Raw genomic sequence first — 17,085 nt, forward strand, 5'->3', positions numbered from 1 at the left:
AATTTTCCAGAATTTTTGTCAACTTTCTTTTCTGTACTGTTATTGCTCCATACACCTCCACACATCTCTACTAAAGCCACTTTATGCCTACTTTATTTCCTCAGTGATAATCAGGCTTCTTGTTACTTCCTGTATTGATATTAATTTTGTATTTGTGCGTAACTGATATATATTGTCCACAGGATAGAGAACGAGGAGGTGGTGTCAATCGATCAGATAGTGGCCATGGTATTGGAAACCTTGAAAATACGTTGAATCAACCAAGGGGACAAGACCGAGGTGGATTTGGACGTGATGTAGGTCGTGGTGGATTTGGCTTGGATTCAGGTCGAGGTGGGTTTACCCAAGATCAAGGCCGAGGAGGATTTGGGCAAGAACCAGGACGGGGAGGATTTGGACAAGAACAAGGGCAAGGAAGATTTGACCAAGGGCGAGGAGGATTTGATCAAGGTCGAGGAGGTTTTGATCAGGGCCGAGGAGGTTTTGATCAGGGCCGAGGAGGTTTTGATCAGGGCCGAGGAGGATTTGATCAAGGGCGAGGAGGTTTTGATCAAGGGCGAGGAGGTTTTGATCAAGGGCGAGGAGGTTTTGATCAGGGCCGAGGAGGATTTGATCAAGGGCGAGGAGGACTAGATCAAGGACGAGGTGGATTAGATCAAGGTCGAGGAGGATTTGATAAAGGACGAGGAGGATTTGATCAAGGACGAGGTGGATTTGATCAGGGCCGAGGAGGGTTTGATAAAGGACGAGGAGGGTTTGACCAAGGCCGAGGAGGAGGATTTGGACAAGACCAAGGAGGATTTGGGCAAGAACTAGGACGAGGAGGACTTGGACCAGAGCAGGGAAAAAGTGGACTTGAACAAGAACGAGGAGGACTTGAACAAGGGCGAGCAGGATTAGGCCTAGATCAAGGACGTGGCGGACTTGGTCAAGATCTAGGAAGAGGAGGACTTGGTCAAGACCTAGGAAGAGGAGGACTTGGTCAAGACCTAGGAAGAGGAGGACTTGGTCAAGACCTAGGAAGAGGAGGACTGGGTCAAGACCTAGGAAGAGGAGGACTGGGTCAAGACCTAGGTAGAGGTGGACTTGGTCAAGACCTAGGAAGAGGTGGACTTGGTCAAGACCTAGGAAGAGGAGGACTTGGTCAAGATCTAGGAAGAGGAGGACTTGGTCAAGACCTAGGAAGGGGAGGACTTGGTCAAGACCTAGGAAGGGGAGGACTTGGTCAAGATCTAGGAAGAGGACTTGGTCAAGATCTAGGAAGAGGGCTTGGTCAAGATCTAGGAAGAGGACTTGGTCAAGATCTAGGAAGAGGACTTGGTCAAGATCTAGGAAGAGGAGGACTTGGTCAAGACCTAGGAAGGGGAGGACTTGGTCAAGACCTAGGAAGGGGAGGACTTGGTCAAGATCTAGGAAGAGGAGGACTTGGTCAAGATCTAGGAAGAGGACTTGGTCAAGACCTAGGAAGAGGAGGACTTGGTCAAGATCTAGGAAGAGGACTTGGTCAAGACCTAGGAAGAGGAGGACTTGGTCAAGATCTAGGAAGAGGAGGACTTGGTCAAGATTTAGGAAGAGGAGGATTTGGTCAGGATCAAGGTCGAGGGAGATTTGGACAGGAACAAGGTCGAGGAGGATTTGATCAGTCACAGGGCATTGGAGGATTTGGTCAAGAAAGAGGTTTTGGCAGTGCAAGCCATGGACTTGGTCGAGGTGGTTTGAACCAGGGCCTGGAGCGTGGTGGTTTTAATCAAGGCCTTGGGCGAGGTGCTTTTAACCAAGATGACAGAGGTGGTTTAATCCAGGAGAGGGGGCGTTTTAGTGAAGGACTGGGTCTAGCTGGTTTCAACCAAGAACGGGGTGGTTTTAACCCAGGAGAGGATCGTGGTGGCCTCGGACAAGGACGTTTTGGACTTGACCGAGGGGGATTTAACCAAGGTGACCTTGGACGTGGTGGATTAAACCAAGACCAGGGAGGTTTTGGTCAAGGACTGGGCCGTGGCAGATTAAATCAAGATCGAGGTGGTTTCAGTCAAGAAGGCCAAGGTGGTTTTAAACATGGACTGGGTGCTGGTGGATCAAGTCAGGAACGGGGAGGCTTTACCCAAGGTTTAGGCCGTGGTGGTTTCAACCAAGGACAGGACCGTGGGGAGTTTGGCTTTGGTCGAGAGACTCGTGACTTGGATTTTGGACTGAATCGGGAAACATTTAGCAAGGGTCTTGGTCGAGGAGGATCTCTACTAGGAGAATATGATGTCAAAAATGATAAAGGAGGATTTAATCAAGGAAACAGAGGAAGGGGATTCGAATCCGAGCGAGGGCACAATGAACTCGGTCTGAGAGGAGGAGGTAGAGGAGGATTTGACCAAGCAAGAGGTGGTATATCTCGAGAGCTTGATCAGCTAGGGCATGGTCGCGGAAGATTTGACTCTCCAGATAAAGGAAGTGCCCCAGGACATGGTCGAAGCTTTAGCACACTCAGGCAAGGCCCAGAGGGAATTGATAGTGGTAAACCATTTCAAGAAGGATTAGATAAAGGCAAAAAAGGTTCAGTTGATCAAGATGATCGTTTACAGGGAGGACTTGACAAAGATGATAGAAACACAGGAATTGGTGGTGGAAATTTAATTGATAAGGAGATTAGAGGATTGTTGGATAAAAAAAAACCTGAAAGAGGTGGCTTTGCTAATAGGGGTCGAGGGCGAGGTGCTTTTGATAATCAGGGACCTGATCAAGAAAGATTTGGTGAAAGTGCAATGGAAGTGGAAAAAGGAGTTCAAGATCAAGATGATAGGGTTCCTGGAGGATTTGACCAAGTTGAATGGGGTCGGGGATCTGGTGACTCCAATAAGCGTGGCACTAGAGGACTTGAACCAAGCAGGTGGGGTCGAGGAAACTTTGACTCGAGTGGAAGTGGAAGAGGCACAAGTAGATGGGGTCAAGAACTTGTTGATGCAGGTAGACAAGCTCAGGGAAGTTTTGATCGAAGTGGGCGAGGCCGAGAACCCTTTGGCCAAAATGAACAAGATCGAGGTAACTTGAGTGAATTTGGTAAAAGTGGTATTGACAGTGGTCGAGGTGGAATAAATCAGGCTGGAAGAGGCCGAGGTGGCAATGATCGAGGTGGTAGAGGTAGAGGTGAAAGTGAAATTGGCAGAGGACGGGGTGGGACTGATCGGAGTGGCAGGGGTCGAGGTGCAAACGAAGATGTCGGCAGAGGGCGAGGTGGCAATGAGCAGTCTGGCAGAGGTCGTGGTGGAAATGAAGAAGCTAATAGAAGCCGAAGTGGAAATGAAGATTCTAATAGAAGCCGAAGTGGAAATGAAGAACCTGGTAAAGATCGTGGTGGGAGTTATCAGTCTGGCAGAGAACGAGGTGGGAATGATAAAGATGGCAGAGATAGAGGTAGGAATGATAAAGATGGCAGAGGTCGTGGTGGGAATGATCAAGCTGGAAGAGGTCGAGGAGGAAATGATCAAGCTGGAAGAGGTCGAGGGGGACATGATCAAGCTGGAAGAGGTCGAGGGGGAAATGATCAGGCTGGCAGAGGTCGAGGTGGACGTGATGATTTCAGTGACAGAAGATCAAGAGACTGGCGTGAAGGTGACAATAAAGAATTTGATTCACAAAAGGACAACAGTGATTGGAGAGGAAACAGTGACAGGTGGGTTGCATTGTAGTAGTATTGAGCATGAAGGGTTGGTTAGAAGATTGTGAATAATAATATGATAGATTAAATACAGTATATTCATGAATGATGAAATAATAGTAGTAGTTGAAGTAATACAATTAATCATTATCATTTACTACATTTCCCATTTTCATTGTGTAGGGAGGCATTAAAAAAATAGCTGAACAGTATAATGAAAGATAGATTATTATAGGTATTCAACAAAATATTACTTGTTATATCATTTACTCTATATAGCATTCAACTCCAGCAGTCATTCACCACAATACTTTGCCTTTTCATAAAACCATGTGTCCAGTTCTCTTCATGAATTTTCATATGTTGTATAACAACATGCAAACACTTATATTCACTCCCGATTTAAAGATGTCTTCCACCCTGCCCTCTATCTTGACATATCCTGTACTGTATTTGCATTAAATCCTGGCCACCATTCCACAATACCACCAGGAATTCAGATGTACTGTACTCAGTTTCCAGGACTGACTTGAGAGTGCAGAGCAGAGTACTTTCAGAACCTTCCCCTAGACCAATTATACCAGTAAAACTTCATCCTATACCCCAAAAGCACCAATCAGTCGAGCCTGGCCTCGGGCCAGGCTTGGGGAGTAGAAGAACTCCCAGAACCCCATCAACCAGGTATCAATTGTTTACCTCACCCATCAGTTGCCACCCGTTGACTATCAACTACCCATACCCCTCTCTCCCTCCTATATTCTCCCTCAGGACTCTATTATCACAACCCTCCCCCTTCCTCTCAGCTTCCAAACCTCTCAACTCTTAAACCACACTGCATGACTGACATCCACTCGTCTGCTCTCGCCTGCATTTGAGTTACTTGGAGCCAAACAGCACCCCACCTTCCCTGACAACATGAGTGTTCCATCCTCTGACATATTCAGAAGATGGAACAACAATCAATAAATAATCAAGGTCTGGTACACCAATGCTGATTGTCAAATAAACCAGATAACCTTTAAAGAAAGGACTGTGTAGCTAATGTTACATGTTCTTCATCATTTTATGAAGGGTGTTAAATCTGACTGTGGGACCCTATATCATCATTACAGGCATTTCAACAAAGATGATTCAAGGAGTGGAGGACGAGGCCGTGCTGGTGAGAGGGGTCGTGGGGGCTTTGGTGAGTCGAGTTCTTACATTTATTATAAAACTGAATGTCTACAAATGTGTTTGCATGTATGTGAGTGTATACAGAACCATCGACACATCACAGATTTCCTGACTTAAATTTGTTTGTACAACTTGCATCAGAAATTGACATCGGCAAGGTATTCAAACTGACCTTCTATGCCTGCCCCATTTATGTACATTTCACATGTGGAGCCTTGTGCTATCTCTGCAACTGTTACTTGTGTTCACACTCACTTTTACTAGTTTTCTCTCACATCAACAAAAATGATTCAATTAATTAACATTGTCATAAATTAATCTTTAGTTTTGAGTCACTTTCAATTTAAATAATGCAAGATTCTTGGCAGATCGTGGCAGGAGTCGAGGTCGAGGTGGTGGACGGGGCAATGAGTTTTGGGATAATCGTGGAGAGATGGATCACAACAGAACTGATGGGCCACCAGGCTGGAATAGAGGTAGGGTACTGCACAAGTAATTTTAAGAGCTGATATCTTTGTCTTGATTGTTGTAAATTGTATCAGTTATTAGAACTTTGTCATTTTGTTACATGATGTAACTTGTCTGATTCATAATGAACAAGGGGGATCAGAATTTCATACTAATGGGGGTCATATCATAATTTTTGTGTTTGATTGTATGCTGGTGTTTGAAAATTGAAAATGTCTTAAGAATTATTAACCCTATCTGTATACTGGCCATTAACCCTTATCAAAGCAAGCAGCATTTGTACTGACTGAGTATATATGCATGAACCTCCTGTTAATTATTTCTGGCAGAATTTAGCATTCTTCAACGTCCATAAAAACCAATGTGACCCAGCCCGCAAGTACTTTGGTGTTAATTCCTGCTGCGTGCGTGTGTGTGCAGAATATCGACCTGTTGTGACTGTGATGTATCCATGTAACCAGTATTATCTTTCCTTAAGAAGCAAATGTACTCTCAAGGCCTCCTCATTTACACTTTCCTTTTAATCAGATAACAGACGGGAACAAGAGCAGCGAAATCTTGATTTGGGCGTCGGAAGATCTGCAGAGATTCCTGGTCTGGACCTGGCTGGTGAACCACCCAAGAAGGAGAAGGGAAAGGAAAAGAGTGGTGAACAAAAGAAGGATTCCACTTCGAAGACTGTGTTCCATGACCAGGAGGATGAGAAAATAGGTAAGACCATTGTTGTGATCATAGGGAAGTGGTAATGATACATTGATGGTTTTCTGTACCTATTAAAATAAAGCTGCAAATATGCAGACGATGGGTCACAATAACATGGCTGAAGATATGAAGATTAAACCATACACACCAGAAGGCAATTGACTTGATGATGGTCCAGGACGGATCAAAACGTCATCATCTCCTCAAGTTCTGGTGTGTTGTGTTGTTTAGTCTTCAAAACTGCAAATAATTTTAAAGTAATTTAAAAGTTAAATTTTAGGACATTTAGAGTACTGTAATTTAAATTGACTTGTTCTTGATTATCTCTTCTCTTTGCTGGTGTAGCCATCATCTTGAAGCATTGAGAATATATTCTCGTATCAGGATTTTCTCTTTCTTTGTATTATTTTTCTATTCCCATGTTTTCCTGGTGGATAATTCTCAGAGAAAGTGAGGAAAATAAATCTATATAAATGGTCAGGGCCAAGTTTATTATGTGTAGTTAAAAGTGTGTGTACCTGCTTAGTCAAGATTTAGCTATCTTCTTGCTAAGAAAGTTTTCAAACTGTTTGTCTGCAATCTTTTATTGTTTGTAGAATTTTTTCATTAATCAAACTCCATGTGTTTGGGCACTGAGTAAATTTTCTTAGAATGCACTAAAAGTTCAGGTGTAAATGTATTCCTGGCTTATAAGAAGAGGTTCACGTAATTCCCAGCTTCTCTGTTGGGTAACACATTTCTTCTTTGAGAAGCAAGTAATTTTAGTTACAGTTGTACTTGTGTTGTATTCACTTGATATCTCGTTATCTTCTAAGATGTGGCTGTGATAAACAGATTCCAGTTTCACTATAATCAACAATCTTAAATTGGTTTAAGATTATACAATGATGCCTAGGAAGCTAGAATCTTTGGTGACAACATTCTACAGTGGAACCTCAAGTGACGAGCGGCTCCAGTTACGAGCATTTCGAGTAACGAGCAAGCCACTCGCAGAAAATATGCCTCGACTGACGAGCTTTTGCTTGATTAACGAGCATTCCCGCTGGTTCTCGGACACCTCTGACGACAGTTTTGTTGTTATTTCACAAGACTAGTTTTCCACATGACGAGCTCAGTGCCGGAACGCATTAAACTCGTTAATCGAGGCGCCACTGTATATTTGTATTTATCATTCTCTATGTCCCCTTCTATCTGTCTGGGTTTCTAGGTCATGCCCTGCTTGACATGCAAGTGGGTAAGGCATTAATTTCTGCACCACAAAATAGTTTTTTTTCTGTGTGACCCATCAAATTTTAAAGTACATCTGGAATTTTTATGGTTGATAGGGATGATAAAGAACCCTTTATGTTTTGCATTGCTAAAATATTTGTCCTTTAAAAATTTAAAACTCATCTCGATGTATGAGTTTTATCATACATCATCAAGTTTTATAAATATATTGGTGCTTATCTATTTGTTGTTTTTTGTTTACTTCAGATGTAAAGCTTGGAGCTGAGCCACTGAAAATTGGACCAATTGGTGTACCCCCACAAAAGGCAGAAAAATTCACGCTTCCAGGAGACTGGTATGACGATGAGGAAGACAATGAGCGGAAAGAGGTTGAAGGTGAAAAGGAAGAGAGCAAAACTGAAGAAACAAAACCAGCAGATAGCTCTCAACAGAAGGATAAGCCTGGTGTAAGTTGTGCTTGAATGTCACTTGCAAAATATAGTTGTGTATTAAAAAAAATTCTTTTCAAGTGAACTTTTGTAATATATGTTTAGCATTAACCCTTCAGCTGCATAATTGTATTTGAGAAGTTTGAATAATTTCAAGAAATGTGTTTTGACATTGGAAGCGAGGAAGTTCTTCTTGAGAGAACCTTTACCTTTCGGTTACCTTTCGTTGGTTCCGAGGATCACCATTTCCACAGTTGGTGCTGTTCATTTAGGCTGTAAGATGCAGCTGCTTACAGCCAGATGTGTGAATCACAGCCAGGTTGATCAGGAATCCTTTGGACACTGTTTATCAAGTTCTCTTTTTGAACACCATGAAAGGATGGCCAGTTATGCCCTTTATGTTTAGAGAGAGAGAGTGTTGAAAAGTCTTGGGCCCTTGATGTTGAGAGTTCTCGCTCAGCTTACCTATTGTACCTCTGCTTTTCAACAGGGTTATTTTGCACATGCTGCCCTGCTACCTGGTCTCATGTGACCTCTCAGTGACTGGTGGAGTGAGATCTAGTTCTTCATGCCGTTTAGCCTTTTGAAATTGAAATTAAAAATTATATAAAAGTGTCAGACAACAGAGGAAGAATTGAAACAGGAATTTCCTTAAGTACTTTTGTATATTAATACATCTTCAGAAAGAATGATTATATATATTCCTTCTGTCTGAATAGGCAGTCTGAATAAAAAATAAAAATTATATTCTCATTCCGTCTGAAGATACAAAGTACTTAAAGGAAATTCCTGTTTCAATTCTTCCTCCGTGGTCTGACACTTACATTTTTCATCACGTTAATTTTGTGATTTACACACATATGTAATATTATATATAATATATATTATATATATATTATATATTGCAGGAAAGGAGGAGGAATCCAAAAGTGGGAGGGATGCATGGAATAAGGGAGGGTGGGTAGGTAAAATATGAGGAAAGGGATATTACCTTCAAAGATACCTTTAATAGCCAGTTTTAGGTAGAAAGAGTCTCTAGCATTTTATCGGTGCTCCAATCTGCAAAACCTCAAACCCAAACCGCCTGTTATCCGATTGGAGTTTGTTCAGATAAAACAGTTTTGATAACGGGTGGGGCAGGCAGTCTGAATAAAAATGTTCAATAAAGATGGAACAAGTTTGCCCAGTGACCGTACACAGCACCACTTGAGCAGTGTTCATATGTTAATGGATGATTCAGAAGCTTTCAACTCTGCCATGGCATTAGGTACATTACAGTACATGGTAAAAGGCAGTCTGCTGAGGTTATCCCATCACCATTAATCTCCACTTAATTCAACCCAACAATTAATCATCATCCACCACCACCACCTTTTCTATCTTAAGTAACTTGAAGATTATAGTTGATGGGGCATTGTAAACAAACAGATCAGAACATATATTGTTGAGTGCCAACAAAACACTGTTGAATATCTGCAACAAAATTTTCCGCTCCCCCCCCCCCCCCCCTAGCTTTTCAGGATGACTAACCCCTTACTCGAACACACGTTATCCATTCAGTCTTAGTTTCGAGGGGGTTCAGATAGCATGTGGCCGAATGTAATACATTTCCCTGAAAATATATTGCATAATAAATGGAAATGAAATGTATTTTTTCTATAAATGATTTTCATTGCCATTACTGTCCATGTAAGATCAAGAATTTGTTAAAATTAAATTAATTAAATTTGTAAACACTTTCCTTACAATTAATTAGGATCTGACATGGTATATTAATTTTAATGAAGAAAGACTGTGTGCTACCTTAAATTTAATGTCGTGTCAGATGAAGTATGGGATTTTTTAAAAGCAAATGGCATTAGTACTTCATGTTTTAAGATTTTATGGGAGAGAAACTGTAAATGTTGTATTAAACATGCAGAAAATGTCCACTTTTCTGTAGACATGGACCCGACCCATGAGCCAGTAAAGCTCTTATTTTAGATGGTTGCTTCAGTAAGGAGTTAATTAACTTTTCCTACCTAGTTGCAAAGCATTTATATTTGCAGGTTAAAGAAACTGCAAAGCCAGTTTTTGGAGGGCAGCCACAGCAAGATATTGGAGGTCCTCAGAGGCCAGGGCTTGAAAATCCACAAAGGCCCGATATTGGAGGCCCACCAAGGCAGGATATTGGAGGCCCACCAAGGCAGGATATTGGAGGTCCACCAAGACAGGATATTGGAGGTCCACCAAGACAGGATATTGGAGGTCCACCAAGGCAAGATTTTGGGGGTCCACAAAGACAAGATTTTGGGGGTCCACAAAGACAAGATTTTGGGGGTCCACAAAGGCAAGATTTAGGAGGTCCACGGCAAGATTTGCGAGGTCCACGGCAAGATTTGGGAGGGCCACAAAGGCAAGGTTTGGGAGGCGCTCAAAGGCCAGGTTTGGGAGGCACTCAAAGGCAAGGTTTTGACAGTCCATCAAGGCACAGTTTTGGTGGAGCAGTGAAGTCACAATTTGATGGTCTACCTAGGCAAGACTTTGGTGATCCAGCAAGACCAGATTTTGACAGTGCATCAAGGCGAGGTTTAGGGGATGCTGATAGAGCAGATTTTGGAGGCACAACAAGGAGGACTTTTGATGATCCCAAAAGACCCGAGTTTTGGGAAATAGACAGAGGAGACTTTGGGGCCTCAGGGAGAGATCAGCACAGTGGATCAAGGTGGCAGGACACAAGAGACAGACAGGTAAGAATCAGTGTTGATTCATTGAAGTCTATTTTCATATAAACCTTGAGCAAATTTTTAAGATTCCAACATTCACTGTAGCAATTGTAGCAAAAATATTATGGTATTGCATGGGGGAGATAGTAATAAAATGACTAAATGTTAAAATAATTTATGGGTATTTATTGCAGGGTTTTGCAAACTATAAAAAATAGAATTGTTTTTTTAGATGTACATTAATAATCTTTATTATACCAGTATTAGCTTAGTCTACAAATTTCATGACGTAGAGTAAACAACCAGTTTTAGAACTCTCCTTGAATTCAAAGTGAGCACAAAAATGAGTAACTTGCTTGATCCAGATTGGTTATGAAAAAGTTGTCTCTGGATTTAAAATAAAATACAAGTTAATTTAAATTGTAAAGAAGCTTGTTTTATACAGGACATTCTTGTGCTTTTTTCATGTCTGATCATTTGCTCTTGTGTCTTGGCTTCATTTGTGTTACCTGCTTCCACCTGTGCCACTTTATTTGATTTCCTGCCGCCTCATGTGAATTAGACTACCTACCTTTATTCCACGCTTGTGTGTTAGGATAATATCCTCTCTTGTCCTTTCTGATATTGTTGTCATATAGAACTGATTCAGCTTGTCTTCATGGTTGAGCTCTTTTATTTCACTCACCGTTCTTGAATTATATCTGGACCTGAACCTTACATACTTCACAAGGTGGCGGTTACCTTACCTTGCGATGATGTGGTTCAACGTTCCCACGGCCCGGTCCTCGGCCAGGCCTCTTACATGCCAATGCTTACATATTCTTGGACTGGTCTAATTTTATAATATTTTTAATTATTCTTTGTTTGGGGTTTTAAAATTATTTCACAAATGTTCAGGGTTCATTAATGTTATATTCTGATTGTGCATAATCTTCACCTCAATTCATTAAAATAGTAATACAGAATTATAGATACAGTGTTAAGACATACACTGCAACTCTTGCATACGGATTCTCAGGTTAGCAGGAAATAAGTCGTGTTCTTCAGATCAATCAAATAATTGGCTTGTCTTGGCAGCTGCCAGCATTCATTTGAAAAAAAAAAAAACACTTTACCTTACATAACCAAATAAGCTTGTCCAGGGTATCTTACAAATAGTGAAAGATGGAAGAAAAACTATTTATTAATGAGATCATCCATAAATGATATGAAAAGTTGTGTATGGATGACTGAGAGTGCCAAATTGTATCATACCAATTTTGAAATGGCTCCTAGTAGTTTTGTGTCAGTTACCTGCTTCCATTTTTATCCACGTCCTTTGTTTTTGTATTCATAATTTACCCATTCACAGTGAAACTCGTAAATGATTGAAAAACAAAAATATTTACTGTACTTATTTTTTATGATGGGGAATTATGACTGTCAGTAGATTTATATCATCTATGGTAAAGACTGAGGAAGGCAGCTAACTGGCTCCTTCACCACTGCCACCAAGAAATATTTACATCAGTGGACCAAATAAATGCCATGCCATCTTAATGTGGCAAATGGGAGATATACTATAAAATATTTTTGACCATGTGAATCATACATACCATGTTAGTTTTGTTTGATTAGGTGAACCATATGGGACTGGACCCAATTTCTTTCAATGGTTAATGTCTTCAGGAGGAAGTAGATAATTTTTTTTTTTTTTTTAACTAGTGTAAAGGATGGAACTCATCCTGGTGCATGTACCAATATAGGCAACAAAAAATACATAAACAATGCATTTAAAATGTACAGTGTAAGTACACTTTGTACTTAAACTTTGTACTTGCTTACTTTGTAAGTACACCGTTTCTTATACTTTAAATAGTTTAACAAAAGATAGTTGACCAGACCACACACTTGAAGGTGAAGGGACGACGACGTTTCGGTCTGTCCTGGACCATTCTCGAAGTCGATCGTGGATGGTTCACCTCGCGGTCACCTGTCCCCCAATAGAATTCTTGGTGACTCGGATACTTTTGATATCGTTCGCCTTACGCGTTTTTGTTCTCGTATTGGCATCCTTGGTGATATTTAGCGTCCTCTGATTATTCCGCACATTTGATGGTGCTACATAGCCTTCCCGGTTTGGTGCCATCTTTTGATAATTACTTACTTGTGGATGGTCCAATCGACTTGAGAATGGTCCAGGACGGACCGAAACGTCGTCGTCCCTTCACCTTCTAGTGTGTGGTCTGGTCAACATACTTTAGCCACGTTATTGTGACTCATCGCCTGCAAAAAGATAGTTATTTAACTCAATGTTCAACTGTCGTCAAAATTGTCGCAACTGGTGCAGGTCTGGTGTACGTGGGAAACACTTGTGTACACACCTCGGGCTGGCTGGCTGGGAAGGCTTGGCCTCTTGCTGTGCCAAGGTAAATTGGATGAAAAGCATTCAGTTGTTAGGTTTTATTGTCATGTTGGTCATGGTAATTATATTGTAAACTAATAATTATGTGCTGGTTACAGCCACTGTCACAAGATAGAGAAGCATGGGATGGAGACAGGGGACGCTCGTCTTCAGTGTATGGCTTCTCCGAATGTTTTTCAGAAGAAATGCAAAGGTGATATTTTATTTTTATTTTTTTCCATGTCATTATTGTTGTTTTGTGTACTTCTTTTATATAGTAACTTCCAAATTAATACTATAGCATCTTAAATGCTTAAAAAATGCACAGTAAATTGATTCAGCAATATTCTTAATGATGTAATATAAAGCATGAGCAGCTGTGCACATTATTATTGTTTAAAATGTCTTAATTTCTTTTTAGGTTTGAGGATAATCGCAGACGTGAAAGATTTGGGTTGGAATCTCGTTTCACCGATGACCGCAGAAGTGATTTCTGGGATGATCGCCGAGATGATTCTCGGTATCCTGGAAGACGTCCAGAGGATCGATTTGATGATGATGCATACATCCGACAACGTTGGGATTACTATGAATCAAGAAGGGGTGATGAATCGTACAGATGGGATGATCGCTATTATGATGGCTATGATAGAACATCAAGGGATCGCTTTGATAAAAGCACCTTTGGCAGGGATCCATATGATAGAGACCCCTACTTACAAGACCCTTATGACTCAAGAAATGCATATGACAGGCGTGATAGAGAATATGGCACGGATACTCGTGATCGTGAGCGCCTTGACAGAGATAGAAGGGACCCATATAACCGAGGACCTGAAGATCCCCTCAGACGTGAACCATTTGACCATAAATTGCCAACAGCTGATCAACCAGCCATTGTTGACTATGGCCATGGTGGAGGTGGTGCAGGTAATGTGACTCATAGTATGCATAACATTGAACTGTATTGTATGACTTTTTACTAGTTCCTTAATAAGACAACTGGTTTGCCAGAAAACATATTTGGCTCTCTTTGCATCTCATGTTTGGACATTTCTGGATGGTTCATATTCCATTTCTTTAACTCTTTGCTACAACCTTCCCATACATTAGCCCTTCAACTGCTTGTATCATCTAAGGTTGTTTCAGTGGTGGTGAAAAATCCATTAACCAGGGTTGATTTTAGGTCTAGCATGAGATTTCAAACTATGCGGTACACAGGACCCGCATTTGCCTCCTCAGGGCTCCAGTTAACAGATGTCATCATGTTAAAAAAAAAACTTTGGGCACCCCTCCTGAGTGTCAGGGGTCTACAAAGCCATTGAGAGTAGTGGGGGTCTGGAGCTCCCCCTTTTCCCTCCCGGGGAGGAGGGAGCTGTGCAGACAGCGGCACGGCGACGTGTGACGTTAAGCTCATTTGCTCGTTTCTTTTTTGGGGAGTTCTATCCACTTGTTCGGCTTTTTGTAGCAATTTTCACCAGAATAGGTTTGTTTTGGGAAGCTTACCTTTCTGGGTGTCTGACCCGGTCGATGGCAGACATAAAATGCTTCCAACCACACACCACGGGGGTTTCTATAGGCCATTGCTCCCCCATGCCTCTCCGAGAGGGTCAGGTTCTGGCTCGTGGTCCTACAGAACTTTATACACATGACTGATGGCAAAGTCTGACAATAGCATATCAGCCTGGATAAGCTCCGGGGAGCCTCCGGTTCTCACCCAGAAAATGGCGTTTCATTACATTCAACGCTGTTTTTTTTTTGTGTGGGTTTTAATGCTCAGCCTCCAAACTGGAGTTGTTGAGTAGCCATCGCAGGGGGTCTGGGGTTCCCCTCTCCACCTCCCAAGGATGGGAGGGCTGCACATACATGCGGCTCGGTAGTGGAGTGTGACGTTGCTTGTTTCTTTAAGTAGGGAGAGTTCTACCTCTTTGTTCGGTCTTCGGTTGCAATTTTTTTACCATGTGGGGTCAGTTTTGTTATGCCTACCTTTCTGGGTGCTAACCCTGGTCAATGGCAGACATGGAATACCCCCAAATATATGAGGATTTCCATGGGCCATTGCTCCCTTTGCCTCTCTGAGGAGGCCAGGTTCTGGCTCGTGGTCTGCGGTATACTGAACTGTAATTGACTGATGCCCCGGATTAATATAACACATAAGCCTGATACCTCAAGGGAGCCTCCCAGGGCTCACCCAGAAAATGGCGTTTCATTACATTCAACGCTCTTTTTTGTTTACTTTAATTATTGTCTGCTTCTGTTTTGTAGCTCTGCTCAAAAGTTTCCTGGATTTGTATATCTTTATCAATAGTTGTCATTCAATCTTCTTATGTTGATCTTGGTATACTGTATTTATGGTATTGGGGACACAACTTACTCAGCTCTCTCCAACACTATCCTCTAGATAATGATGCAATGATACTGCACTTTTCTAAACCATGTCATCATCATTGCCGTTGGGCAGTGTGTGTGTGCTCGTGTTCATTTGTGTGTGTGAGTACCTAAGTGTAGTTACTGGATGAGAGCTACGCTCGTGGTGTCCCGTCTTCCCAGCACTCTGTCATATAACGCTTTGAAACTACTGAAGGTCTTTGCCTCCACCATCTTATCACCTAACTTGTTCCAACCGTCTACCACTCTGTTTGCAAAAGTGAATTTTCTTATATTTCTTCGGCATCTTTGTTCAGTTAGTTTAAATCTATGACCTCTTGTTCTTGAAGTTCCAGGTCTCAGAAAATCTTCCCTATCGATTTTTTCAATTCCTGTTACTATTTTGAACGGAGTGATCATATCGCCTCTTTTTCTTCTGTCTTCTAGTTTTGGCATATTTAATGCCTCTAACCTCTCCTCGTAGCTCTTGCCTTTAAGTTCTGGGAGCCACTTAGTAACATGTCTTTGCACCTTTTCCAGTTTGTCGATGTGCTTCTTAAGATATGGGCACCACACAACCACTGCATATTCTAGCTTTGGTCTAACAAAAGTCGTGTGTGTCCTTGTATATGTTATTGGTTTATTGATTGATTTACTAGTCTATTATGTACTGCATTATGGGCAAAGAAGCACCAGTACACTTCATTAATATCCACAGAAGCACTTAATCCCTTCAAGTCTATCCTAAAGTTTAAATTTTTTTTGTATAGGTATGAAGCAGCCGTTGCCGAATACGGGTGGGCCGTTGAGCTCTGGAATGGATTGGCAAATGCAGGTTCCTATCACAACTTTTCTTATGTTATTGTATCATTAAGGTTATCTTTTTGAAAAGATAATTCCTTCTATCTTTATTAAACAGGATAATAGCTTTTGTTTTAGACTGTAGTTTGTATGTATGTATATACAGTATATAATATATATATATATCAAGAAGGGTAATTTGTTTAGAGCTGGAGTTTTAGAATTTCTACTCAATCCATCTTAAAGTTTGAGTTCTAATCTTAAAAAAATAACTTGCATTCCTTCTCTGAATCAAATGTTTCTTATAATTTTTTGTCAAATATTCCAATCAATATACATGGTTACAACCTCATCACAAGTTTGTTATGACTGCTTTGATTAAATTTAGGAACCAGACAGCCGTGACCAGCCAAGTAGAGATCGTAATATTAGAGGTGGCCGTGACGACAATCGTGCAAGTGGCCGTGACGACAATCGTGCAAGTGGTCGTGACGACAATCGTGCTAGTGGCCGTGACGACAATCGTGCAAGTGGCCGTGATGACAACCGTGGAATTGGTCGAGACGACAATCGTGGACCACCATCTGGATTTGAAAACAGGTCAAGCTGGGCTTCAAGACATGCTGGAAATGAAGAACGAGACCGATCACCTTTGCGATCAGCAGCAGCTTCTAGGTGCGGTATCATTTATCTATGCCATCATATGCCACATCAGAAGGGATACCCCCTGTGGTTTTAATTTTGTTTATTTTTTCTGAAGAATTCCTGACATACTGGCTTGAAACATGCATGTGTATCAATATCTCTGGGGAAGTGAGGTTTAGTGTAGTTACAAGATGAGAGGTATGCTCAAGGTGTGCTGCTTTCTCAGTACTCATTGTCATCTGACACTTTGAATCTACCGACAGTTTTGCCATCCACCGCCTTCTCATTTAACGTGAAATTCTGCAAGATGAGGTTTATGAATCTGCCCGTCCAAATGTCCTTTGTCTTCATAAGTTCTCAGTCTATTGATTTATAATTGCAGTCTCCAAGTACAGTATCAACAATGAGGATTTATCTATATCTGCTCTTATTATAATATCTCGCATGATTATTTTAAGAACCTCTCTTTTTGTCATGTCGCTCTTCCTTCGTCCATATGTTGCTTGCTGGTGCACTACAAGCAATGATAATTATCAG

The 17,085-nt window shown here is 41.4% G+C and overlaps 1 protein-coding gene across 1 annotated transcript in view; it reads left to right on the forward strand.

Moving 5' to 3' along the window:
* The window catches only part of LOC123758298 (uncharacterized PE-PGRS family protein PE_PGRS54), a 71,104-nt gene that overhangs the window by 12,110 nt on the left and 41,909 nt on the right, over positions 1 to 17,085 (forward strand). The window contains 10 exon segments of the mRNA XM_045742506.2: positions 183 to 3,661; positions 4,759 to 4,829; positions 5,188 to 5,295; positions 5,816 to 5,998; positions 7,466 to 7,665; positions 9,696 to 10,376; positions 12,855 to 12,949; positions 13,157 to 13,665; positions 15,873 to 15,937; positions 16,292 to 16,578. Of these exon segments, the coding sequence (XP_045598462.2) occupies positions 183 to 3,661; positions 4,759 to 4,829; positions 5,188 to 5,295; positions 5,816 to 5,998; positions 7,466 to 7,665; positions 9,696 to 10,376; positions 12,855 to 12,949; positions 13,157 to 13,665; positions 15,873 to 15,937; positions 16,292 to 16,578 (5,678 nt within the window).

Source organism: Procambarus clarkii, chromosome 11, assembly GCF_040958095.1.
Source record: "Procambarus clarkii isolate CNS0578487 chromosome 11, FALCON_Pclarkii_2.0, whole genome shotgun sequence".
Lineage (NCBI taxonomy): Eukaryota > Metazoa > Arthropoda > Malacostraca > Decapoda > Cambaridae > Procambarus > Procambarus clarkii.